The sequence below is a fragment of the Acipenser ruthenus genome, chromosome 55 (genome assembly GCF_902713425.1).
Source record: "Acipenser ruthenus chromosome 55, fAciRut3.2 maternal haplotype, whole genome shotgun sequence".
In the NCBI taxonomy this organism is placed as follows: domain Eukaryota; kingdom Metazoa; phylum Chordata; class Actinopteri; order Acipenseriformes; family Acipenseridae; genus Acipenser; species Acipenser ruthenus.
Window position 1 is genome coordinate 2,732,859 of NC_081243.1, and position 27,618 is coordinate 2,760,476.

A 27,618-nucleotide genomic window follows, 5' to 3' on the forward strand; every position below is an offset into this window, starting at 1 on the left:
TGGCAATTAATAGTTTATTGAAAATTGTACACGTGTATATTGATGTGGGTAAGGTATATTGAAGTGGGTAAGGTATATTGAAGTGGGTAAGGTATATTGAAATGGGTAAGGTATATTGAAGTGGGTAAGGTATATTGAAATGGGTACGGTATATTGATGTGGGTAAGGTATATTGAAATGGGTAAGGTATATTGATGTGGGTAAGGTATATTGAAATGGATAAGGTATGTTAGGTTGACACTGAAAACTTTATGATGTGAAACTTGGTGAGTTCTTTAAGCATTTTAGGCACTGACACCAATAAAGCAAATCCTTTTCGATATGCAGCACAGTTTCACTCCTGTAGAGTATCTTCCTGTGGTGTTGAAGGTTATCGGAACAGCAAAATCTGAAAACAATAGAAAAAGAAAACAGTGAGGCGACCAGATTATGATATGACGTGCCTACACTGTCCATGTTCCATGTTTAAATGTCCTTGTAATGTTTTATTTTGCAATCATTTTGAGTGGTTCTTATTATCGTAACTTAAAAACATGATGACACTCACATTGCCCTCCTGGTGTGAGCAGCAATTCTGAGTGGTTCTGGGTTCTGTTGCTCCAATATTAGCAATAATACCAGCAAGTCAATGCAATTGCTGAACCTGCTGTAGGTGTACTAATCCTGACCCGCTCCTATTCTCAGTGAATGCAAACCGTGTGAAGCAGGTGATGTTAGTCTGTATCAGTAAAGTTCAGTGTGTTAAACAGACTGACCCATGTTACATTAAAACAATTTTTTCATTGTCATAAACATATCAACCAAAAGTATTTTTTAGGTGTAAATCAGTATCACCTGTTGGAATGGGCCAATTTTTTTGTGAAATAACATTAAAAACTGAGAATAAAGTGTCTTCTGCATAACGTGTAGTAGCCACCATCATATATGCTTGAATCAGGGTTCTAGATGCTAGAGAGTGTTTAATCATGCCAGTATTCTCGGGGTTCTAGATGCTAGAGAGTGTGTAATCATGCCAGTATTCTCGAGGTTCTAGATGCTAGAGAGTGTGTAATCATGCCAGTATTCTCGGAGTTCTAGATGCTAGAGAGTGTGTAATCATGCCAGTATTCTCGAGGTTCTAGATGCTAGAGAGTGTGTAATCATGCCAGTATTCTCGGCGTTCTAGATGCTAGAGAGTGTGTAATCATGCCAGTATTCTCGAGGTTCTAGATGCTAGAGAGTGTGTAATCATGCCAGTATTCTCGAGGTTCTAGATGCTAGAGAGTGTGTAATCATGCCAGTATTCTCGAGGTTCTAGATGCTAGAGAGTGTGTAATCATGCCAGTATTCTCGAGGTTCTAGATGCTAGAGAGTGTGTAATCATGCCAGTATTCTCGGAGTTCTAGATGCTAGAGAGTGTGTAATCATGCCAGTATTCTCGGGGTTCTAGATGCTAGAGTGTGTAATCATGCCAGTATTCTCGGAGTTCTAGATGCTAGAGAGTGTTTAATCATATCAGTATTCTCGAGGTTCTAGATGCTAGAGAGTGTGCATTCATACCAGTATTCTCCGTCGTCATCGCAGTCTGGTACGTGGCGACACAGGTCCTTTTGGTCAATATTCTTGGTCACTTCATCCCCAGCCCCACACAACGGCAGCGGGGTTCCCCAGAAAGTCACCGGCTCATCTTTATTTAACCCCACTAACATGCTGAGAGAGAGAGAGCAGTAAAGAAACAAAATAATTCCACTAAGTCATATTCCATATGCATCAGCATCACTTCGTAGATCTCCCATTTTCCTAAAAGTAAGAGGCTCACATTATGTTGAACGTGTATTTGATTTTTAGTGCAATTTTCATAGCGTTAATAAACAATAAAGCTGGTGACCATCTCCTGCACGCTTTTCCATGCTGCTCTTCCTGTTGAAGGAACGCAGCCGACACACTGGAGTCTTTATAGGAAAACAGATTGTGCATGTTTCGCTTCTTTCTGAAATTCCTTTTTATATTTCTTTTAAAATATATGTTTCTCCAGAAAAGAAAAACCAAACATTCTAACACTTTAAATGCCATTTATTTTCATGAAGTAAGAACTCCCAGACACTATACACACAAAGTACCGATCACTGCTCTTCCAGTGACCGACGTGTTTTCAATGTTCCTTCATGTGACTTTACGAAGCAAGTGCAGCAGTGAAGTATCTGCAAGGAGCATTAGAAGAATATTCTTCTCCAACAGCTTCCAACAAATGCTCATTATAAACTTCACCTTTACCCTAATGTGTGTGTTTTTCATATAGGAAATGATGGCACTATATACAGTGCCTATAGAAAGTCTACACCCCCTTGAACTTTTTTCACATTTTGTTGTGCCTCAGAGTTTCATGCATTTAAATGAGGATTTTTTTCCACTTATCTACACACCATACTCCACACTGTTAAAGGGAAAAAAGCTATATATTAAAAATACAAAACTGAAAGATCATAATTGGATAAGTCTCCACCCCCCTGAGTTAATACTTGGTGGAAGCACCTTTGGCAGCAATTACAGCTGTGAGTCTGTTGAGATAGGTTTCTACCAACTTTGCACACCTAGATTTGGCAATATTTGACCATTCTTCTTTACAAAACTGTTCAAGCTCTGTCAAGTTCCTTGGGGAGCGTTGATGGACAGCAATTTTCAAGTAATGCCACAAATTTTCGATTGGATTTAGGTCAGGACTCTGACTGGGCCACTCAAGGACATTTACCTTTTTGTTCCTTAGCCGCTCCAGTGTAGATTTGGCTGTGTGCTTTGGGTCGTTGTCATGCTGAAAGGTGAATTTTCATCCCAGAGTCAGCTTTCTTGCGGAGGGCAGCAGGTTTTCCTCAAGGACTTCTCTGTACGTTGCTGCATTCATTTTCCCTTCTATCCTGACAAGTGCCCCAGTCCCTGCCGATGAGAAACATGCCCATAACATGATGCTGCCACCACCATGCTTCACAGTAGGGATGGTGTTCTTTGGGTGATGCGCTGTGCTGGGTTTGCGCCAAACATAACACTTTGAATTTAGGCCAAAAAGTTCCATTTTAGTTTCGTCAGACCACAAAACTTTTTGCCACATGGCTACAGAATCTCCTGGGTGTTATTTTGAATACTTCAATTGGGATTCAAGGTGGGCTTTCTTGAGCAATGGCTTCCTTCTTGCCACCCTACCATACAAGCCAGATTTGTGGAGTGCTTGGGATATTGTTGTCACATGCACACTTTGACCAGTGTTGGCCATAAAAGCCTGTAGCTCTTGCAAAGTTGCCATAGGCCTCTTGGTAGCCTCTCTGATCAGTCTCCTTCTTGCTCGGTCATCCAGTTTGGAGGGACAGCCTGATCTAGGCAGGGTCTTGGTGGTGCCATACACATTCTACTTCTTAATAATCGTCTTGACCATGCTCCAAGAGATATTCAAGGCCTTTAATATTTTTTTATACCCATCCCCTGATCTGTGCCTTTCAACAACTTTGTCCCGGAGTTCTTTTGAAAGCGCCTTGGTGCTCATGGTTGAGTCTTTGCTTTGAAATGCACTACACAGCAGAGGGAACCTGCAGGAACTGCTGAATTTATCCTGAAATCATGTGAATCACTACAATTTAACACAGGTGGAGGCCACTTAACTTGGTGTGTGATTTGAAGGCGATTGGTTACACCTGAGCTAATTTAGGATTGCTATTACAAGGGGGGTGGACACTTATCCAACCAAGCTATTTCAGTTTTTATTTTTAATTAATTTTCTGCAAATTACTAGAATATTTTTTTCACTTGGAAGTTGTGGGGTAGGATGTGTAGATAAATGAAAAAAAAAAACAATTTTAATGCATTTTAATTCCAGGCTATAAGGCAGTGATGGCCAATACACAAAGCACTGCGATCCATTTTGGTGGATCTCAACGGGCTCCGCGATCCACCAGTAAGCCATGACCAACAATTATTCATGGGATTTAATATAATAGTGTCCAATGCGTAATAGCAATAATAAAACAAAAAAAACACAAAAACTTAACAAACGCTCTACGCTAACTTTTTTAGGTGTAAGTTTTAAAAAAAAAGACACGCACTGAAAAACTTAGGGGCACACAATAATAATAATAATAATAATAATAATAATAATAATACGTTTGCTCAAATGTATTGTTGAATATCTACAGATCTTTTTTCCTTCCTTTCTTACATAACACTTGTGCAGTTCAATACTTTTGCATCAACAAAATTAAAATGGACAATCTGCCATCAGTTCCCCTGCATCCTGATAAAACGTGCAAAACATGGATTTTTTTGTATCATTGTCAAACTTAAGCCAGGGGAAATATTTTAGCTACTGTTGGTTGAACTTGTATTTTACAACTATGAACACGCTGTAACTAACTCCAAGTTCCCTGTTCGCTTTCATCTTCTGACACACCTGCACCGCTCATTTCTTGTAAAGACGCCGACATATGAATTTTTATTTTCCTCATCTTGGTTTGACAAACTGTAGCCACCGCACTGATAAATCAGTGAAATTGGCGGGGTATGGGATTTGTAGTTTTTAATGTGTGAGTAACAGTGGGCAGTGGACATCAATAAACTACATTCCCAGAGTACATTACATTACAATTGAGCTATGAGTTTAGATCCGACTGAGTTTTTTTTTTTTTTTTTTTGTTTTATACTTTTCAGCTGAAAAAATAAATCCTGTTTATTGTTTATAGTCAACCTTTAGGAATTTATAGTCGCATATGTGCGCCTAAATTAAAATGTACGTTCGCACAAGCATTTTAATCTCATATGCAGAAACAGTTGGGATATTTTCATCTGTGCTACTGGACGACACACAACGCTCTCCCCATCAACCGAAGGAAAAACTGTTGTATGCTTATATGCTAGTGCTTGTTCTGATTTGTCCCGAGATCCACCGAAAATGTTTTGCGATCCACGTATTGGCCACCGCTGCTATAAGGCAACAAAAGGTGAACATTTTGAAAGGGGATGTAGGCTTTCTATATGCCGTGTATATCAGGTAAGATTCACTGGAATGATGTTGTTCACACCAGGACTCTCATTGAAAGCTGTCTGGTTACTCACGGGTAGTCAGTGGGCAAGGGAGAATTGCACACTTTGGTCCTGGTTTTCTCAGCGTTTGATCCACAGGGTGGATGACAGAATCCCCAAGGACTCCATTCGGCCCAGTTTCCTTTTTCAACTGTCATGCAAACAAGACAACAGCTTGTCAAAACACACTATAGCATCCACACAAAACACACTATAGCATCCACACAAAACACACTATAGCATCCACACAGAACACACTATAGCATCCACACAGAACACACTATAGCATCCACACAAAACACACTATAGCATCCACACAGACACACACTATAGCATCCACACAGAACACACTATAGCATCCACACAGAACACACTATAGCATCCACTCAGACACACACTATAGCATCCACACAGACACACACTATAGCATCCACACAGAACACACTATAGCATCCACTCAGACACACACTATAGCATCCACACAGACACACACTATAGCATCCACACAGAACACACTATAGCATCCACTCAGACACACACTATAGCATCCACACAGACACACACTATAGCATCCACACAAAACACACTATAGCATCCACACAGAATACACTATAGCATCCACACAGACACACTATAGCATCCACACAGAACACACTATAGCATCCACACAGACACACACTATAGCATCCACACAAAACACACTATAGCATCCACACAGAGACACAAAGGTAAGGGTTCCAGGTTCAGCTGCCACTACACTATCTAAACTGAACATCATGAAGGGAGCCCACTTCTTCCTTAGGTGGAGTTTCCTTATTTCTGTAAAAGCCTCCATATGGCCCAGGGGAGAGAACGGGCTTTATGGTACAGAAAGAAGTTTAATTAGCTCTTTATAATCTTTTTTTGCAAAAAGGTAAAAGGTGTTTTTGGCTAGGGTTTCATCTATAAAAATCAGGGCTGAAGGAAATATTCAGATTTTATTGGCCTAAACTTTGGTGAAAGTTATTTGAACATTTCATAAGTTAAGGAAGTTGAACCAGAAAGTATATCATGGGTGTCCTGACAAAAAAGAGGGATCAGTTCATGCACACACGCTCTGTAGATGTGTTCAGTCTGTCTGCAGAGACTGCTGGACCAGCGGATGTCCACTGATCTTATTTTACCGTCTAGCATTGAATGACTTCCCTGCGTTCATTTAGATCCAATCACAGAATGACAGGGTGAATTGCACTGTTCAAAATGACACCGCATTGCAAAGCAGATGCAGAGTTTGATCAAATGAATTGAACTGTCTCATTAGATTCAAAACACAGTTTGTGTTATCTGTACAGTACTTGTTATATTATTATTTATTTCTTAGCAGACACCCTTATCCAGGGCGACTTACAATTGTTATAAGGTATCACATTATACATTATTTCACATTACATACAATTACCCATTTATACAGTTGGATGTTTACTGGAGCAATCTAGGTAAAGTACCTTGCTCAAGGGTACAGCAGCAGTGTCCCCCACTGGGGATTGAACCCACAACCCTCCGGTCAAGAGTCCAGAGCCCTAACCACTACTCCACACTGCTGCCCACAGAATACTCCTTGAACGTTCAATAAGTGCTGTGGTTTCACTCCTGTAAACAACCCTTTATATGGGAGCTTGTGGGTTATTCGACCATCATAAGAACACTTACTAATGACAGGAGCTCATCCAGTTCCTAGTCGCTGACTGACCTCAAAACTTTGTCAAGACTGATCTCCTCAGCCATGGAATAATTAGAGGACTATGAACACTCGTAGTTTATTCTTTCTATACACACTCACAGACCAAAGACAGACAGACAGATGGGTGCAAAAGGGAAACACATTAAAAGACAGAGCTTCATATTCTCATAACATTGAACACCTGATTTTTTTTTTTTGTTCTAAAAAGAAACCAGTGTTAAAAGATTCTAATGACTAACCCAGGAGGTTCTTTGGGGAGCTCCTACAAGCACCCTGATTGTGTGCAGCTCGTAACATTGGCTGTTTGATTTCTCAGTGGTGCAAACTGAGCACAGTGAACATGGCTGAGAGACACAGACAGACAGGTGGATACTTACGTCTGCACCTCCTCACATTATAACAAGCTTGGTTCTGCACAATATCTCCGTCGCAGAATTGGCCCTCATACTCTCTGCCCTCACATGTCCGAGTTCGTCTCTGCATGCCCGGCAATTTCTTACACTCAATCTTCCGGCCGTGGCGAACGCAGTCAGACCAAGCAGACCACTCGGACCACCTGCCATCAACTGGGGAGAAGGGAGGTGAGGGGGTGTGTTGAGAATGGGGGTGAGTCACCTCATTACCTCTCCTGCTCCTTTTCAACGTTCTCTCACCTTTTAGAGTAACACATTTATTTTTGACTCTATTGCAATATCATGACTCATGTTCAGCAGGTTGCAGGGTCTTTTCAATGCACTCAATTTCAATGTATTTGTTGCTTCTGACCTGCAGGAGATAACCAAAGCGAAGGAAAAGCGTAGCCAATAAGAGGTATCAATCACACCCGACGCTTCCCTCCTCTACACTTTGGAGATCCTGCCCCACTCGATCACAGCTCAACTGCAAGTGGTTTGAAATTGGAAATTGGCTCCCGAGTGGCGCATCCAGTAAAGGCGCTCCACGTGGAGTGCAGAATGCGCCCTATGATCTCTCTTCCTCACAAATCTTATCCCTTAGTAATACTATATAATACTGCAAGGAATACAATAGTCACATTTATGAAGAATCTGGCATTTATGTTCATGTATCGTGTGCAAACAATATGAGAGATTTTTTTAAATTCCCAACCTGAGTAAGCGACACAATTCCTTTCTAAAAAACAACTTTCGTCTGGCTATTTGTGGTTAATTTTCTTCACCCTATCCCAATTTAAAAACCACAACCTTAAACCTAGAACCTTTTTAAATAAACATAATTGTATGTGTAACAATAAATGTTAATGCTTAAGACATGCAGACTAAACTGTAGTAAAGTTACAGCTATACTAATATTAAAATGTAAAAATACGACCTTGTCATACTAATATTACGGATGCAGCATTTCATTAGATTATATTACTGAAACATTTTATTTTTCATTAAACATTTTGACGTGTAAAATCATTAAATATATAAATAAATCTCTGCGATCACACATAAACTACATCTGATTGACAACGATGTTATAGAAACATAAAAAGACAGGGGGGTTAAAAAATTTACCATATAAAGAGTCGTCGATCACACATTTTAAAGTTCATATGAAAAGACAGTGGCACGAACACACACCGACATACACAGTCTTGCAAATAAAACGGTCAGATAAAAATAAAAAACTATGCAGTGAACCTCCCCTTTAATCAAACTGTTGCCCCACTCGCGCGGTCAACTTATTTCCTACGACACCGGGATAAAAAATAATAATTGGGCATATTCCAAATTGGGGAGAAAACCGGGGTAAAAACCACTGGCGACGACTAAATTAAAAAAAAAAAAAGAAAGAAAATAAAAGAAATTCTGTTTTGCTATAACATGTGTTTCTTATGAAGTGTATAAAAGAAGTGCTTTACAGTACTCACTAGGGCAGTGCTGGTGGGTGTTGCAGACCTGGTGTTGTGTCTCTTCTCCTGGACAGGGCATTCCCCCGTGTTTGGGTGCAGGGTTGTTGCACTCTCTCGTTTGCTGTCTTAACCCCAGTCCACAAGTCACAGAACACCCACCCGAGGAACGCCAGGATCCCCAGGAACCATCCACTGAGAGGAACAGAGAGGGGAACAGTTTAAACCTTTATTTAAATGGAGTGACTGTTTGACATTCCTATCTATTTTGTTTCAATTATTATGGCTGATTAGCACATCTTGAAATGGGGGACCAGTGATGTTGCTAATTACAAATGATGTGCACTGTAAACTAATCCAAAGACATGAATAATGGCAGTAGCCAACGTCATCTGAATTGTGTTTTTACATTGCTTGCATCATTCTGAGCTGCTCCAATACTAAGTTCTCATTATGTTTCTCTAAATCTGCCTTTAGTTGCTTTGAGCTTGTCTGAAGAATATTTTGCTAGCACCAGGTACTTTAGGACATGGTTTCCTGTTGATGTCTGGGGTGTTGGCAGATGTTCACTCACCAGGACAGAAGGGCAGCTCGGGACATTCCACAGTCTCCACCCCAGGCCCTGGACAGTGCTTTCCAGGGGGGTCGGAGGAGGGAGGGGGGTTGGAGCAGATCTGTGAGCGGTGCTTAACTGGGAGTTTCTGGGACCCCTCCATCTTACAGGAGCTGGAACAGGAACTCCACGACCCCCAGGACGACCAGCTTCCATGCGCTGAGAGGGAGAGTGAAGAACATAAGAACACAAGAAAAGTCTGGGAACAAGAAAAGTCCAGTCGGCACATCAAGGCTCGTCACTTGTTAGCAGACCAGTCTCCCCTCCTGGGGGAACTCATTTAAAAGCACAGAATCTAGTCTTTTTTTAACATGTTCCCAGTGTTTAAATCCTATTACTTTACCTGATAGGCTATTCCATGCATTTCTAACTCTCTGTGTAAAAGGAACTTCTGATCTAAACTTACTTTTTCTCAGCTTCCATTTATGCTCTCTTATTCTTTTTTCTGTGCTAATTTTAAAGTAATGTCTGGGGTTAACTTTATGAGAGAGAGAGAGAGAGAGAGAGAGAGAGAGAGAGAGAGAGAGAGAGAGAGAGAGAGAGAGAGAGAGAGAGAGAGAGAGAGAGAGAGAGAGAGAGAGAGAGAGAGAGAGAGAGAGAGAGAGAGAGAGAGAGAGAGAGAGAGAGAGAGAGAGAGAGAGAGAGAGAGAGAGAGAGAGATCAGGTATCTTACTTGGGCAGACCATGTTGGTGTAGCAGGCATAGGTTTCCGTGCTCCTGCCTTCACAACCCCCCCCACAGATAGGAGGCGGGTTAGAGCAGCTCCTCTGTCTCACCTTCACCCCACTCTCACAGGTCACAGAGCAAGGCTGCCATGGTGACCACTCCGACCAGCCACCCTCCACTGCGAAGACACAAGGATGCTGGGATTCAGGAGGACTTCACTAATTATTATTATTAGTATGTGGAAAATGTAATCGGCATACCATTCAGTAATGTTCAGGAAGTTACTTTTAAAGTAATGCGTTACACAAAATTGTAACTAGTTACAGTAACTTACAGTAAATAACTTCCAACCTGGACCACTACAGGACCGGACCCGAACACGCAAACCGCTTAACACCGTCTTCTAACCGGCGACCCGACCCGACCCGCTTTAATAAGTTTGTCCTTTACCTACTGACTGCGTCAACTGGCTCTCATGCTCTCACACAGATATCTCTACCATTCTCCACAGATTAATATTTATTAACTAGCTCTATTTACTTCACTATAAAATACCTGTCTATTCCTTTCGTGCCACCAGTGCTTTCACAGAGATGATGCACCAGTTTTTTTGGCTGTCATTCACAAAAACATGATGACAGGTTTAGGGCTGCAACGAAGGGTATATTTTGACCCTCGAAGGTTCGGAACACATTACCGAAGGAAGGTTCAAACCTTCAATGGTATTAATTTGCATAATTTAGTGCTGAGGTCACCATAGCTATTTGTTTATATTTGATTGACTTTTTACAGGTAAGCCATATAAATTGATTAAAACATGCACAAGTAGTTTAAAAATACATTATATAGAACAATAATCATGTTTTTATAATTAAATAAAAAATACTCTTTTATTTACACGTAATTGATGCTTGCATTGCAGCAGCACTAACTGCAGCAAACTTAGGCAAAGACTAATTTAACAGTCATTGTTCCAAGCAGGTTATCAGTCACAGTCACTTTTTACTACTACTACAATTATTATTATTATTATTATTATTATTATTATTATTATTATTATTATTAACCACGAGAAACCGCGCTTCTGTACCTTCTTTTTAAACTGCAAGGCAGTAAAAAAAAAAACAATAGGTTACGGATGTACCCTCGTTTCCCTGAAAGAGAAGAGGACCACCAACTCTGCGAGGTCGCATCACTCACATTCGCGAGTTCAAAATGCAAAATAGACTAAGATCTCCATGCAGTGACTATGTATTGCTTCGGGAGGCGGGACCGAGGACTTCACTCCACGGAAGCTTTGATATAAAATGCTCAGCAAATATCTGACAAGCAGGCATATCCCAAAAGTATGGTTTGGCGGTCACCTTCGAATTGAAAGGGAACTTTAAATACACACAACAATAGCCCAACCATAAATCTAAGGTTCATGGGGTATTGGCAGTAGATCACCAATTAATTCTCACAGGGTAATCACTGTGTTCAGTGCAGGGGTCGGCAACTTTTCCATGGCTGTGTGAGCTACCCTGTGCGAGATACGCTGTGAGCTCCCTGCGAAAAACGTTCACATTCCGCCCCGAACCCGACCCACTTTACCCACGGGTCGCCAACTCGATGCGGGACACTATACTATGGCCTCTACAACTTGATCCCTTATATGTATATTGTAGCTCTGTATCTTCAATGGTTTGAGCTGTTTGCACACCTACCCATTGTGGGAGTGTGATTACAGGGAATGGGGTGGGATGCGATGCTCAAAGTAAAGTACATGGCAGTTAATAGTTGTGCAGTGATGTCGAACTTATCAAAAACAAACGTAATCTCAATGTATTTTGAAGCTGGTACTAAATACTGGACAGTGAACTGTCGTTACCTTTCCATCCTATTACCTATTATAACAGATGTAGGGTCCTGATAACTCACACAAGCCCCAAGGGCCAGAGCAGCACAGTTATATGCATACTGTTTAACCTCACTGGGGTAACCCTTAACAGCAAAATTATTAGCTACGCACAAACACAGAAACAAAAAGCACTTCGAGGTTTATAACTACTTCATAAAACACTGCGAGGTTTATAACTACTTCAAAAAACACTGCGAGGTGTATAACTACTTCATAAAACACTGCGAGGTTTATAACTACTTCATAAAACACTGCGAGGTTTATAACTACTTCATAAAACACTGCGAGGTTTATAACTACTTCAAAAAACACTGCGAGGTTTATAACTACTTCAAAAAACACTGCGAGGTTTATAACTACTTCATAAAACACTGCGAGGTTTATAACTACTTCAAAAAACACTGCGAGGTTTATAACTACTTCGACAGTTTACTATTGTTGGTCAGAATAAATGCGCCACGCTGTCTTTTGCCACAGCATTCACTACACTGGATACAATAAGCTTTGCAGACACGTTTGCCAATCATTTAATGAAATCATCGTAGCTAAACATTCCAGTTTAAATACACACTACCAGCAATCCTTGCACAAAACAAGACAACAATTATGATTTATACATAATTTTGACACTTTTTATACGAGCTTAAAAACCTCAGCGTCCTACAACAACCAGGTCTCCAGCACAGAGCGTGGGCTTACTATCAGTACTTTAGTTCCTATTTCTCTCTCTACCCAGAATGCACTTTCTTAAAGGCACAGTCTGGTAAAACTGTGCATATATGTGACTATCCGTGGCTTGTGTAACTGATTGTGAGGATGGGGTACTGAAATGTGTGATAAAAAAATAAACCAAGGCCTCTTCTAGAAACCACATGTCTGGACTCCTTATTCAGCGAGATATTATTCTTCAGAACGTTACTTCTGCAGAAACCTTAAAACAGCTACCCTCACCTAAAACTAGAGTGATCAGACGTCCCAGTTTTCCCATCAACGGTCCTGGTGTCCCGCAGAGTTGGGTTCAATTCTACTAATTCAACTCCAATTGACTTCCCTCTCCACATTGATTGCTTCAATTCAATTCACTCTCCAGATCAATTCCTTCAATTCAGATTCAATTTCAATTCCAATTCCTTTAGTTCCAATTCCATTTTTTAAAAATCAATCTAGTCAATTCCAATTCCATTCATGTATATATTCAGTTCCCTTTCAATTTTGTCATTCCAAATACAATTCTACCTCTAGGCCATGAAATGTTATCATTTTGTATTAAAAGATAAGGGACAATCACACCACACAACATAAATTTTTATTGCCACTTTTAATAGCAATAATAGTTTACATTTATTACAGTGCAATACAAAAGAAAATAAGCCAAACAGTGTTGTACTGTAGTATTTATTGCCCCAAAAAGATAGTATCAAGTTATGCATACAGCCATAAAGATTATCATTGCTTATCAATGCTGTTACACCTCAACATCATAAGCTCTTAAAATTTTGCTTCACTTCGGTTGTACCGCTCAGGCCTGGAAACTTTGCCTGCCACACTGAAGAGTCTTTCTACAGGTGCAGGTGAAGCAGGTATGGCTAGATGCTTGCAGGCTATTTGGGCTAAATGGGGGAACTCCTGTTTTCCTTTCCAATCAGCCAGAGGATCAGAATCTTTTGGCAGGTTGGCTCAGGTAGTCTGATATTTCAGAAAAGGCGTCTGTGGTAGCGATACTGCTACAGATTTCAGTGGAGTGGTTGGTCATCTATGAAAAGAGTTTGATGCGTGTCTTTGGTGGAGGGGATGTAGCCATGTCAGCAACTCTGGTAAAAGGGAGATGACCTTGTTAGTCAGCAGTTCCTTTATGCTGTGCATGTCTTCATCCTTGCACCAGTCCAATTTGAAATGAGGATCCAGATTTGCAGCCATCTGGAAACACTCCATCGTCTCAAAGTTTGCAAAGTGTGTCTCCAATGATAACTGGATGGTTACCACCATCTTATAGGTTTCAGTGATGTGTGCTATCGATTTAATAGTTTTAGTGAACCTCTATTAGTTTATCAGTTACATAACCACAAATCTTTTACACAGATTTGCACAAAATATTTTCTACCTGCATCAAAATAATTCACTAATTAAGTATAAACACACCAAACATTAAAATGATAAATGTATCTTGAAGAAATGTAGACATGCAAGATATGGATTGTCACATAATATACTTACTTTGAGGTGCCTTATGAAATTGGAAGTAGCTTTTGTTGAACCAGAGATAGATGTTCCGCAATGTTTACATACAGCACAGAGGTTTCGCACTTTGCTACCATTACTTGGCTCATCAAAGTGACCAAAGACTAAGGTCTTCCTTGACATTGTAGCACTTAAAGACAACAATTTTTAAATCGTCAGGCAAAGTTCGTGGTCAAAAAGCAAGCAAAATGGTCTTCATTCCATTCCTCTGTTCCTCATCCAGTCCAGGGTCAACCACATGATCAGGGTTCTCTGTTCCAGTCCAGATCCAAAATCCAAGCAATCCTTCAACTACTCTCCAAATCCTAACACTCCCTGACGCCCTCCTTATCTTTCCAAAAATGTACTCAACAAAGACTGGGTGTAAGGCTAGGTCTTAACTAGAGCTGTATGGCAGGTTAGCTTGTTTCAATTAATTGAGAACAGGAGTTAACATTCACATCACAATTGTCATACTAATAGACTCACTTGTAAAGATGACAACGAGCAATGTATCGAAAGAAGTGGCTACTAGTGATCAGCAGATCTCAGGCTCCTCTTCCTTATGGAAACTTAAGCTGTAATTCGCTCATCAGTCATGACACCTGTTGTTGTGATTGTGCGAATTCCATACAGGTGTGTTGACTATTGAGCCAGGCTAACCTGGGAATACTATTCCTTAAGTTTTTTAAAGAAATTCAGTGCATAGTTATGTGCAAAAATGGATGTTGTTCAGTGGAATTGAAATGGAATTGACAATTCCGTTCACTAAAAAATGCAATTCCAATTCAATTCCAATTCCAAAGCTTTGAGATTGTTCTCAGTTCATTACCAGTTCCACATTTGATCACACTTGAATTGGAATTGACCTCTGAATTTCAATTCAATTCGGAATTGACCCCGACTCTGGTGTCCTGACATTTTTCTAAAAATCTTTTTAAACAGCTGCTTCCTATATAACTCAGTTTATGGCACCTGCAGTGAAAACATAAAAAAGATACTAGGGTAATCAAGAACATTATTGTTATAAAGAGAATTAACACAGACAGACACACATGCCTCAGTGTGTCATACATTTTCATTTAGTTTATATTCAATATGAATCTACAATTATGTGCAATATGGTAATTTCATAGCTGTTGAGTTCTGGCGGGATGTAGCACATTAACTAGGCAGAGCAGCGAGAGGCTGCAAGCATCCAAATCCACCAAGTTAAACCACATCAACAACGTCAAGAAATAAAGTCATCCTGATGCAGAGTATAAAAAAAGAAAGAAAAATGCCAACATGTCAATGTATTTTTAACGATGATCTACATAATTTATTATTATTATTATTATTATTATTATTGTTGATAATAATAATAATAATAATAATAATAATAATAATAATAATAATAATAATAATAATAATAATAATAATAAACTCAATACAACAGTAACAATACATATATAACACAATATGGCAAGTTAAATGAGCTAGCTGCTTAAAAAAAAAGGATAATACTAAGGGCTGGACCAAATCAAAGTTAGCACTAAGTGAACGAGGATGCAAAAGCATTCGCATTAATAACACACAAGAAAAGTCCCAAGCGAAATCTCACGGAACCAAAACAAGCCCTTTTCACCCTTCAAAAAGCAGCTATCGCTTGTTGACTACAAGTGGGTTGAGAAGGGGGAGTGGTTTGCTATCGCCCGACCAGATCTACTCAATTCCAGCTATAAATCACATTGCATGACTTTGTCTAAAGCTATCGCGTATTAAGCAAATAGTAATATAAATAAATAAATAAATAATGCAAAACATCCTGATATTTGCAAAAAAAAACCCCAAAAAACAGTACATGCCTCAAGACACTCCACTGACCTCATAAATCGAACACTTGCACACAACACTGAACAATTTAAAATGAATAATTTACAGTATTGAATATTTTTATATGTATTATTCCTATTACATAATAAATGCACCCTTAAACAAAACACGCACAAGAACGTTTTCTTCTTTAGCCTATTACTTTTTTTTTTGCCACAGTTCGAGGTAAATGTTTAATAAAGCAATAAGTATTATTTCTTTAATACATACAAACAATAAACTATTTTCTACTCACAGAGAGGTTTGCTTGAAACAGTGTCTCTTTCAGTTGTGGTAAAGCTTTTTAGATATATTTTCATTTATTTCTTATCTTTGTAGTAAGCTACGACTACGGTACACTTATTTTTAAGTCCATGGACATACTCGCACGTCATCTGTGACGTCACCTACTTCTGTTCAAAGTATTCATTTCTTAAAGGCACAGTGCTCCATTACATTGAACATTGATCAAACTCAAGGCTAGCAAATGTTAACAAACTAGAATACTAATTGTGGGATATGTAGTTCTTTAAGAGTTGAAAGAGCTAATAAATGACATTAGTTTCATATTTGGAATAAACAGCGCCAATTGTTCTAAAAGGTGATTGGTTGGTCGGGACACTAGATAAGGTGACACCGCGCTAGAAGCGGGCAGAGTGGATTTGGGAGCGGAGCGAGTGATGTTATGCTGCTCCTTTTGCACCGGGTCCAAGGAGAGACTGGTGCTTTTCTCGGACGAGAACCCTGCAGCCAGCCTAGGAGAGCCATCGTCGGCCTCGGGATCCGAGGCCTCCCCTCCCTACCCTCCAAGCCCCGCTCAAAGTATTCCTTCTGCACAGGCTTCACAGTGCCATCGCAATCACTCTAGATCTCCCTTGAGGGGCAGAAAGAGAGCTAGAAACGCAGACCAGGCGAGGGATATTGCCGAGTTAAAGGGCCAAATGGCCCAGATACTCGAGCACTTAAGCAGGCAGCAGGTCCCCCCTGCACCTGCCCCAGCTCCACCAGCGCCTGCCCCAGAGCATACCCCAGCTTCGCCAGTGGTTGATACAGAGGTTGAGCAACAGAAAGTGGTGATGAGCGAGGAGGAACAGGATGCACTCTCCCGAGAGGCTTCCTGGGATGAGGAGTCCTTCTAGCGCATGGAGGCTCAGGACCCAGACCTGACTCAGATAACGGCCCCCAGCTCCGTGCTTGCCTCGGGGCATGAGATTCCAGCGTCCTCGAGCTCGGTTCAGACACTGATGGAAAGGGCCCCCAGGTACCCTGGAAGGCAAGTTCCGAGCAGCGCAGGTCTGTTTTCAGACCAGCGCAGACTTCGTTCCCCTAGCCTTTTGCAGTGTTCCCAGACTTCCTGGAGGAGGTCAAATCCTCTTGGCAACACCCGGCCTCAGCACCCAGCATGTCCAAGAGCGCAGCCGCACTTGCCTCCATTGGTCTAGCCAAGGATCCTGTATGCCCTAACGGCCAATGCAGGATCACAGAAGCCCACCTGAAAAAGGCTTACGCAGCCGAAGCGCAGGTGACACGCCTTGAAAACACAGGAGGCCTCTTGACGGCCTGCCTGGAAAGCATGCTGCGCTCTGTTACCCTTCCTGAGCCACTAGCTTCAGAGCTGCACACAGTCTCAGGCACGTTATTGCAAATATCGGGGTTCCAAGGGCAAGCCCTGGGCAGAAGCCTGGCAGGTTTAGTGGTGGCACGCAGACAGACAGCTGTGGCTGTCTAAGGCGAGGGTCCAGGATGTGGATAAGTCCGCCTTATTGGACACGCCTTTTTCCCCTGGCCATACTTTTAGACCAGCGGTAGAGGAGATCCTGCAAAGCTCTTACAGAAAGCGAGAGGCATCCTGTGAGGTGGAAGGGATGCTCCCCTCCCGTGGCAGCAAGGAACCAGCAACAAGGATGGGGGAACGCTGGACATGGGGCCCCAGCGCACCAGCGGAACCGCTCCAGGCAGCCTCCAAGGCAGCCTCCACCCCAGCAGGGGCCCTGAAGGCTTGCGGCATCAGACCCACCCGTACACACAACACCATCTGCACTACTGGAGTAATTGCACCTCAAACTTACACACTGGCTACGCACTGCAATTCCACTCGGGACCTCCTCCCTTTCAAGGGATCACGGTCACATCTGTAAACGACCATCTTCAGGTCTTGGCCCTCAAACAAGAGGTAGAAACACTACTTCAAAAACAAGCCATCCGTCTCATACACCTCTCCAAAGAGAAGGGTTCTACTCGAGGGCCACCAAAAAAGGATGGTGGCCTTCGCCTCATCCTAGACCTGAGACACCTCAATGGGTTCTTGAGGGAGAGGAGGTTCCAGAAGGTCACACATCGCCACATCCTCCAGTCTGTCCGGCTGGGTGACTGGTTTACAACAGTGGACCTGAAGAACGTGTATTTCCACGTTCCTATCCGTCCAGCGCACAAGAAATATCTGTGCTTTGCCTTTCAGGGGAGCGTCTTTGAATCCTCTGTGCTGCCATTCGGCCTCTCCTTAGCCCCCCCGCACGTTTTCAAAGTGCATTGATGCCATCCTAGCTCCCTTGCGGCTGCAAGGGATAAGGGTGATGAATTACCTGGACGACTGGCTGATTTGTTCCCAGTCCCAGGACGGAGCATTGGCCAAACAGCAATTGTGACGGAGCATCTGTCGAGGCTGGGTCTCACCCTCAATGATGCAAAAAGCCAATTAACACTGGTGTGGAGTATGGTTTATTTGGGTCTCCTGCTGGATTCCTTACAATGTGAGCCTACCTGTCGGATGACATGGTAGCTGCTATTCGCAACTGCCTGGTCCTGTTTTATCCAGGGACAATGTGCAATTGGTGCCAGAACTACTGGGTCTGATGGCCACAGTGTCCTCAGCTATTCAACTGGGGTTACTTCACATGCGCCCACTTCAAGAGTGGCTCAATGTCTTTTGGCTACACCCCAAGCACGACAGATACCATTGGCTGACAGCGTCTAGTCTGTGCTGGAATACACTACGCTGGTGGAGGCAAGCCCCTCACCTGAGCAAAGGCGTAAGGATTGGAGTTATTAACAATGCATCCAACTCCGGTTGGGGGGTGGTCTGGGAAGGCAGAGGAGCCCATGGATCCTGGTCGGGCCGCTGGATGTCTCTGCACATAAATGCGCTAGAGCTGAGAGCAGTCCATGTCGCGCTACAACATTTTCTCCCTGTGCTCCACAACAAACATGTCCTTGTCCGCACAGACAACATGTCAGTAATTGCGTACATGAACCACCAGGGAGGACTTTGGTCCCTGGGGTTACACCGCACAGCCTTTCGGCTACTGATCTGGGCCTCCGGGCTGTACATCTCCTGGGAGTGGTGAACTGGGCGACGGACTGCCTCTCCAGGGAGGGTCCATACCCGTCGTAATAGCGACTGCACCCTCAGGTGGTGCAGGCATCTGGAAACGCTTCGGGATGCCCAGGTTGACCTCTTTGCCACGGCAGAGACGATCCATTGCCCCCTGTGGTTCTCCCTCCGCAGCTACAGAGAACCACTAGGAGTTGACACTCTAGCGCACAAATGGCTCAAAGAGCCTTTATATGCTTTCCTGCCTATACCGCTGCTCCCTGCCTTTCTCAAGAAGGTCAGGAGAGAGGAAGTGACAGTTCTCCTGGTGGCTCCCAGATGGCCCTGGAGAACCTGGTTTTCGAACCTCTGCCAGCTGCTACAAGGCCAGTCCTTGGAGATCCCGCTACGCATGGATCTCCTCAGCCAGGCGAAAGGCACCTTCTGGCACCCAGAACCGGGCAGACTCCAGCTGTGGGTCTGGCCCCTGAACAGGATCGTCTGTCTGTCCTAGGGCTCTCAGACGCAGTAGTTAGTACACTGCAGAATACTAGGGCTTTTTCCACAAGAGCATTGTACGCCTATAAGTGGAAATATTTTCAAAACTGGTGCATGGCTGGAGACCATGATCCCATGTATTGCCCTATAGCAGTTATTTTACAGTTTCTGCAAGATCTACTAGAGGTGGGTGAATCTACCTCTACGTTGAAAGTGTACCTAGCAGCCATATCTATATAAAATCTACACGTTGTCCAGGCTTGCTCTAAACAAGATTATCAGTTTGTAGTGTATGAAACATTTTTGTTCTATTATTGTTCTAACTGTTATTGTACAATAAACGTTGCTTATTTTGTCTACATCAAGGTCTTTTTTCACGTATCTTTTACAGTACATTCACAAATATATGTCCTACTGCTGATTAGCTTAGATTAGTTATCGTACAATGGAAATGATTATGCTATGTACAGAGTACTGGGGTGAGAATTGGCCCTGTAGTTTTTTGTTTTGTTTTGTTTGTTTTTTTTTTTGATCAGCATTATAATTTTATAATACTCGCATGGAGTTTGTTAACCAGCATTTTTTTTTAAATCTTCATTGTTGTGCAGTTATAGTGTACTAAGTACTATACAGCCTTGTGCACAGCAGGGCTCTGTGCAGCACCGTGCCAATCGGGTATGAGGATGCTGACATTGCATGGTGTTGACACAAGCCAGGTCACGGTATGGATTTTTACAGAAATAATGAAAGCAATGTGGCGCGCTTTCATAACAGTGACAGAGCAATGCAGCAAGATGCTGCAGACATCGTGGAAGCAAGGTTATTGCCAAGTGTGTGTGTGTGTGTGTGTGTGTGTGTGTGTGTGTGTGTCATTGTTGTGCAGTTATAGTGTACTAAGTACTATACAGCCTTGTGCACAGCAGGGCTCTGTGCAGCACCGTGCCAATCGGGTATGAGGATGCTGACATTGCATGGTGTTGACACAAGCCAGGTCACGGTATGGATTTTTACAGAAATCATGAAAGCAATGTGGCGCGCTTTCATAACAGTGACAGAGCAATGCAGCAAGATGCTGCAGACATCGTGGAAGCAAGGTTATTGCCAAGTGTGTGTGTGTGTGTGTGTGTGTGTGTGTGTGTGTGTGTGTGTGTGTGTGTGTGTGTGTGTGTGTGGTTGGGGGGGGGGGGGGGGTTCTTTCAAACTCGCGTCCGTATTTTGCAATATTTTAAAAATAAAAGCATATTATTATTATTATTATTATTATTATTATTATTATTATTATTATTATTATTATTATTATTATTAATACTGTTAGTAGTTGTATGTAATAACTGATATCACTATGTAACACAATTTTTGTTCCTGGGTAGTAAGTGTTATTTCCTAATTGCTTATGCCTCAAAAGTATAGAAAATGGCTATTATTCCCCAAAAACTTTGCTTTTGTGACCAGGAGAGTGATATTTTGAAATTTACCTATTTCCAATGAGAAAACGGGCGAATTTGTGTCTTTTCGTTCACATAAAGTCAGAAAAAAACAACATATGAATCCAAATTAACATGTATTTATACTAAAGTAATACAAAAATGACTACAAAAGATTTAGAAGTGAGTAGTTTTTCGAGATTTACGATTATACTGTAAATCACTTTCACGAATCAGCCCCCAAATGTAGTCTCCCATCATGTTCTCGTTATACTGTCCTTGGTAGCGGCGTTCAAAGTCCAGTATATCCTGGTGGAAGCGCTCGCCTTGCTCCTCCGAGTACGCTCCCATGTTCTCCTTGAATTTATCAAGATGAGCATCAAGGATATGGACTTTGAGGGATATCCTACAGCCCATTGTGCCGTAGTTCTTCACCAGAGTCTCAACCAGCTCCACATAGTTTTCGGCCTTGTGATTGCCCAGGAAGCCCCGAACCACTGCGACAAAGCTGTTCCAAGCCGCTTTCTCCTTACTAGTGAGCTTCTTGGGGAATTCATTGCACTCCAGGATCTTCTTTATCTGTGGTCCGACGAAGACACCGGCTTTGACCTTTGCCTCAGACAGCTTAGGGAAGAAGTCTTGAAGGTACTTGAAGGCTGCCGACTCCTTATCTAGAGCTCTGACAAATTGTTTCATAAGGCCCAATTTTATGTGCAGTGGTGGCATCAGCACCTTCCGGGGGTCCCAGCCGTACTCATCATACTTCAAGGCGTCCAGCAAGGTCTTGATGCTGTTGTAATCCTCTTTGAGGTGCACCGAGTGAGCCAGGGGAAGAGACGGGTACTTGTTACCATTATGGAGCAGCAGGGCTTTGAGGCTCCTGGATGAGCTGTCAGTGAAGGACAGTATAACGAGAACATAAGAACATAAGAACATAAGAAAGTTTACAAACGAGAGGAGGCCATTCAGCCCCTCTTGCTCGTTTGGCTGTTAGTAGCTTATTGATCCCAGAATCTCATCAAGCAGCTTCTTGAAGGATCCCAGGGTGTCAGCTTCAACAACATTACTGGGGAGTTGGTTCCAGACCCTCACAATTCTCTGTGTAAAAAAGTGCCTCCTATTTTCTGTTCTGAATTCGCTTTCTCCTTACTAGTGAGCTTCTTGGGGAATTCATTGCACTCCAGGATCTTCTTTATCTGTGGTCCGACGAAGACACCGGCTTTGACCTTTGCCTCAGACAGCTTAGGGAAGAAGTCTTGAAGGTACTTGAAGGCTGTCGACTCCTTATCTAGAGCTCTGACAAATTGTTTCATAAGGCCCAATTTTATGTGCAGTGGTGGCATCAGCACCTTCCGGGGGTCCACCAGTGGCTCCCACTTGACGTTGTTCCTCCCCACAGAGAACTCGGTCCTCTGTGGCCAGTCCCGCCTGTGCTAGTGCGCCTTGGTGTCCCTGCTGTCCCAAAGGCAAAGATAGCAGGGAAACTTGGTTAAACCGCCTTGGAGACCCATCATGAATGCCACCATTTTGAAGTCTCCTATGACCTTGATGCCATCTCAGAAAAATGCAGATATGTATCCACTTAGGCAGCTGGAACTAAACTGAACTGGTGGGCTTAAGGCCCCTGTATTTATACTACTATTTATATTACTGGAAAGTTCTAGAAAGTTCTAGAAGTTACTCCAAGTTTACTCAGCACTGAATCTATCTGGAATGTTCTGGAAAATAGGTAAATTTCAAAATATCACTGTCCTGGTCACAAAAGCAAAGTTTATGGGGAATAATAGCCATTTTCTATACTTTTGAGGCATAAGCAATTAGGAAATAACACTTACTACCCAGGAACAAAAAAAAAAAAAAAGTTGTTACACGGTGTATTCAAACGAAACAGTAGTACAACATTGATTTTTTTTTCTGCCCTGGCTGTCTTCGCCTGCCTTTTCGCATGTTACCGTCTTGTTTCTGCCCATTCAAAATGTCACAAATACCGGCTGGTGATTGGTCAACAGCTGTTTTCATGTTGCTTTCGGCAGGTCCCTCCTGCTCCTGCAAAACTTCTCTCCTCCCCTATCGCGGATTGGAAATGGCTAGTTTTGTTTTCGGGATTGAAAAAATGTGATACGGAAACTAGCGATATTATTGCATAAACACTCTTTCACAAGCGCGATCAGGGTTTGATTTGGTCCGGCCCTAAGAGTGAGATGATGGCTATTTAAATAAAAATATAAATAGTCTATATTTAAATGCTTTGATTAGTCTTATCGATCATTGAACAATGTGCTTTGAGCTTTGAAAATCTGGTCACCCTACCTAAAACGACCCCAGTTCAATCTTGCTGATAACACAAGCATTGGGAAATGCTTTGAACAGCTTCTTTATCACAGGGGTCACTGCAGCTATGAAGGGGTCATTCTAAAACCACGTGCTTTACTGAAACTGCTCTCAATTTCTGTTTATTTAGTGTGTTATCTTGAGCATTCAGACTGACACTGCCAAAGCCTGTGAGTGGGTGGTCTGTGTACAAGACTGGGGGATATTTCTATTACGGGAACTCACACAATATTGGCCAATGGTTATTCCAGTTAAACATTTTAAGGTCATGGCAGTTCATCATTTGGTTTCAGGTTTTGATTTTGAACACTTTTATAAATGTGAGATATACAATGAATGCTAAAGCTGCATTTGTGATCTACAAGGCAAAGTCTCATATTTTGTAAAACGATTTTACAGATCTATGTAAAAATGTAAGTGTGACGTACAGACGGATGTATGAACAGACAGACACCTCCATATATCTGATACTCTCATAACTTAAGCTGAATAATGTTAATATGATAACTGGATAAGTGGTTCTCTATACAGTAGTGTGCAAATGTATTCGAACACCCCATTGCTTCCGTGTTTTTTAATTTGTTGTGCGTATGAAATCAAATTACTGGAAGGGAAAATCAAAATAGACAAATTAGTGATAGTCTCATTTAATTGATGACTTAAATTGATGACTTAATTGATAGGGCACACATGTAAATAATGTAAAATAGTAAGAGAAAGGGCAACAAATGGTAACATGCATGAAACTTTTTAGAAGTTGTTTAAGCCAAATTAAAGCATAAAGTTGTCTAACATTTTCACACAGGAGTGCCTATTGTTTCTATATCACCGATTACTGACTGAAAATTGAAATTCTCACACCGTGAGGTTTTCATGCAGGCGGCTATATAAAGGAGATTAGTGGCAAATCTTGAGGTGTTCTAATAAATGTGCACACTGCTGTAAATATGGAAAGGCATGTCTGTTTGTGCAGGTGCTGATTGGAGATTGAAATGGACCAATAGAAAGTGAGTAAGCAGTCTCCTGACCAGGGCAGCACTCCAATTCGATGCATGGCGCGGTCTGCAGTCTCTCCTTTCCGTCACATTCTCCGATGCCGTAACAAGTCCTCCGTCGCTGCCTCACTCCCTCCAGACAGGACACGGTGCAGGAGCTCCACGAGGACCAGGCACTCCACTGCGCACTCCTGCCACACAAAGCACCTTTGCATTACACTGCCACACAAAGAAGCCTGTCCTGCACTTTCATTTGTTATAGAGGTCTCAAATGTGCAGTTTTAAAAGAAACACATACATCTGTATTTATTATTATTATTATTATTATTATTATTATTATAAAACATGTGCTACTTCTTTCTGTTTACAAGTCATAATTTGCACTTCCTTGGTCACCCGGAGGGCAAACTAATCCCCCAAACCTGCCATTCTGTCCTGTCATTAACCAGCCAGCTGCTTCCCCTGTTGACTGACATGCTTTCTGATTGTAACATGACCCAGAAGACACTGCTGAGGTTAAACGACCCGGGATTTCCTGAGTAAGTAAGATATATGAAATCCAGCCACCACATTACAGATACTATTGTATGAAATCCAGTCACCACATTATATGGCATGGTGTTTGCTATTATTCTGGGTTCTATGGCTACTTTAATTCTATTGAACACATTATTTGTTTGATTACTTTGTCTGAACATGTGAAAGAGTGTATTGATGTACCCGCAGGACTGGCATTTCCCAGCCTCGTTGATGAATCCATAGGCAGGGTTGAGGCAGCAGTCTGATTGTTCCACCTCGGCACTCAGGAACCGAGAGCACTGCCCAGTCTGATAATCAAACTCCATGTAACAGGACACCAGCTGAGACGCTGCAAAGAGAGAACAAGAAAGACTTAAGAGCCCAAGATGTGCGATCGAGAGGAGGCTGTTCAGCCCATCAGCGCTCGTCCGGTATCTATTAGCTGGTTGATCTCAAAACTTTGTCAAGTCGGGTCTCAAAGTGACTTTAGCTAACAAAATAGTTTGATAAATGTTACCCACTATGCACATCCATTCACTATAAAGGTCTCTAATGTCCAGTTTTAGAATAAACATTTTGCTTTTTAAAACATGATATCTGGTATTAGGTTAAAGACATCTCTGTTTGCAAGCCATGCTTTCAGATGATCTTGCACTTCCTGAGTCACCTGGAGTTTGAAATTGTCCCAACCCCCTTCAACGCCCTGGCATGAAACAACCAGCTGCTTCCCTTAATGACTGGCATGCTTTGCAGCCAGTAAGATGGGGTGGGATAGCCTAGGAAGTAAAGCAGTAATGGACTTCCTGGAAGGCAAAGCAAGCAAACTGAGAACTTCTCTTAGCCTGGTGTAGTACAGATACCATGTCTTAAAATGAGAATTCATGTTGTAAAAGAATACACATATGAGTCTGATGCAATTGGGAATAAAATTGAGAAACCAAACAAGATGAAGGATAGGTGGGTAGGAGACACTTTCCATTGGGCCTGTACAGACCCTTATAAAAGCTTGCCGCAGTACATTTGCACAGTAATGGTGCAGTTTTCCCCCATACTGTTCCCATGGTTATACTACGGCTATTGCCAAACGTTTAGCATCACCTACAATTTTAGGATTGAAACATAATTAAATATATATATATATATATATATATATATATATATATATATATATATATATATATATATATATATATATATAATTTGGATATTTTGTTTAACATCAAGTAATAAAAGAAACTACAAAATGATATCATAAAAGTCTACTGGAAGCCATAATTGTAATACAGTATTTCATGATAGATTTCAAAATTTAACATTTTTCAATTTTTGCCAGTTTTTTGTTAAGTATATGGAAAACTACAAAGTGGTGTGTAATACAATATGCTAACATAACATTAGTTCATTCTATAGGGTGATGCAAAACTAATTGTATGCTTTCAGTTTACCAAGGTTTGCCATGTTTGTAAACATGCTTTACCGTACCTCTCTGTGCTTTACAATGCTTCCCTATGCTTTACCGTACCTCTCTGTGCTTTACAATGCTTCCCTATGCTTTACCAGACCTCTCTGTGCTTTACAATGCTTCCCTATGCTTTACCAGACCTCTCTGTGCTTTACAATGCTTCCCTATGCTTTACCAGACCTATCTGTGCTTTACAATGCTTCCCTATGCTTTACCATACCTCTCTGTGCTTTACAATGCTTCCATATGCTTAACCATACCTCTCTGTGCTTTACAATGCTTTCCTATGCTTTACTAGACCTCTCTGTGCTTTACAATGCTTCCCTATGCTTTACCACACCTATCTGTGCTTTACAATGCTTCCCTGTGCTTTACCACACCTCTCTGTGCTTTACAATGCTTCCCTATGCTTTACCAGACCTATCTGTGCTTTACAATGCTTCACTATGCTTTACTAGACCTCTCTGTGCTTTACAATGCTTCCCTGTGCTTTACGACACCTCTCTGTGCTTTACAATGCTTCTCTATGCTTCACCATGCCTCTCTGTGCTTTACAATGCTTGCCTAAGTTTTACCATTCTTTCACTGTGCTTTATTACACTTTGCTGTGCTTTTCCTGTGGTGATCTTGTATAAGGGTTATACTACAGTACAGTATACTTTCAACTGGAACCCTCTCAGAATTATAGACGCCTGCAGAAAGTTTTCATTTTCATACAGTCTCACTTACCTGACTGCTGGCTGCAGAGCAGAACACCAGTGATTACAAACAGCAACATGGTTTCAATCTCTCTCTCTCTCTCTCTCTCTCTCTCTCTCTCTCTCTCTCTCTCTCTCTCTCTCTCTCTCTCTTCACTCTTCACTGGACGGTTCACTTCAAGCAAGCTGTGTCACTCCTAGCATGGCGCACACCTCTGCTCTCTGAATCACAGACTCAGCTCTGAACCCCTGTTCTGCTCCCACTGTTTTATATTTGCTTTTCTGCAGCGGCCGGTTGAGGTCAGAGGGAGTGGGAGGAACTGTGGACAGAACCTATTACAAGGACAGTGACATTCACAACAACAGGAAACAGTTTGGTTTGGTACAGCACAACATTTTAATAGGGAGATCTGCAAAACTCTGAAGCAGTTAAAATAATTATATATAATACATCAATCATGATTTAAAAGGTAAACATCTGGTGTATTTATTGCAGGTCATAACAATTAATTGTTT

General features: G+C 41.8%; 1 protein-coding gene across 1 annotated transcript; it reads right to left on the reverse strand.

Moving 5' to 3' along the window:
* On the reverse strand, positions 1 to 27,357 carry LOC117401681 (properdin-like). Its single transcript, XM_034002474.3, has 10 exons — positions 27,134 to 27,357; positions 25,144 to 25,291; positions 24,457 to 24,614; positions 9,902 to 10,072; positions 9,190 to 9,387; positions 8,637 to 8,810; positions 7,138 to 7,326; positions 5,074 to 5,191; positions 1,540 to 1,689; positions 1 to 388 (listed from the first exon to the last, which is right to left on the reverse strand). Coding segments are annotated over exons 1-10 (1,356 nt in total). The 5' UTR covers positions 27,183 to 27,357; the 3' UTR covers positions 1 to 387.
* Positions 27,358 to 27,618: the final 261 nt, after the last annotated feature.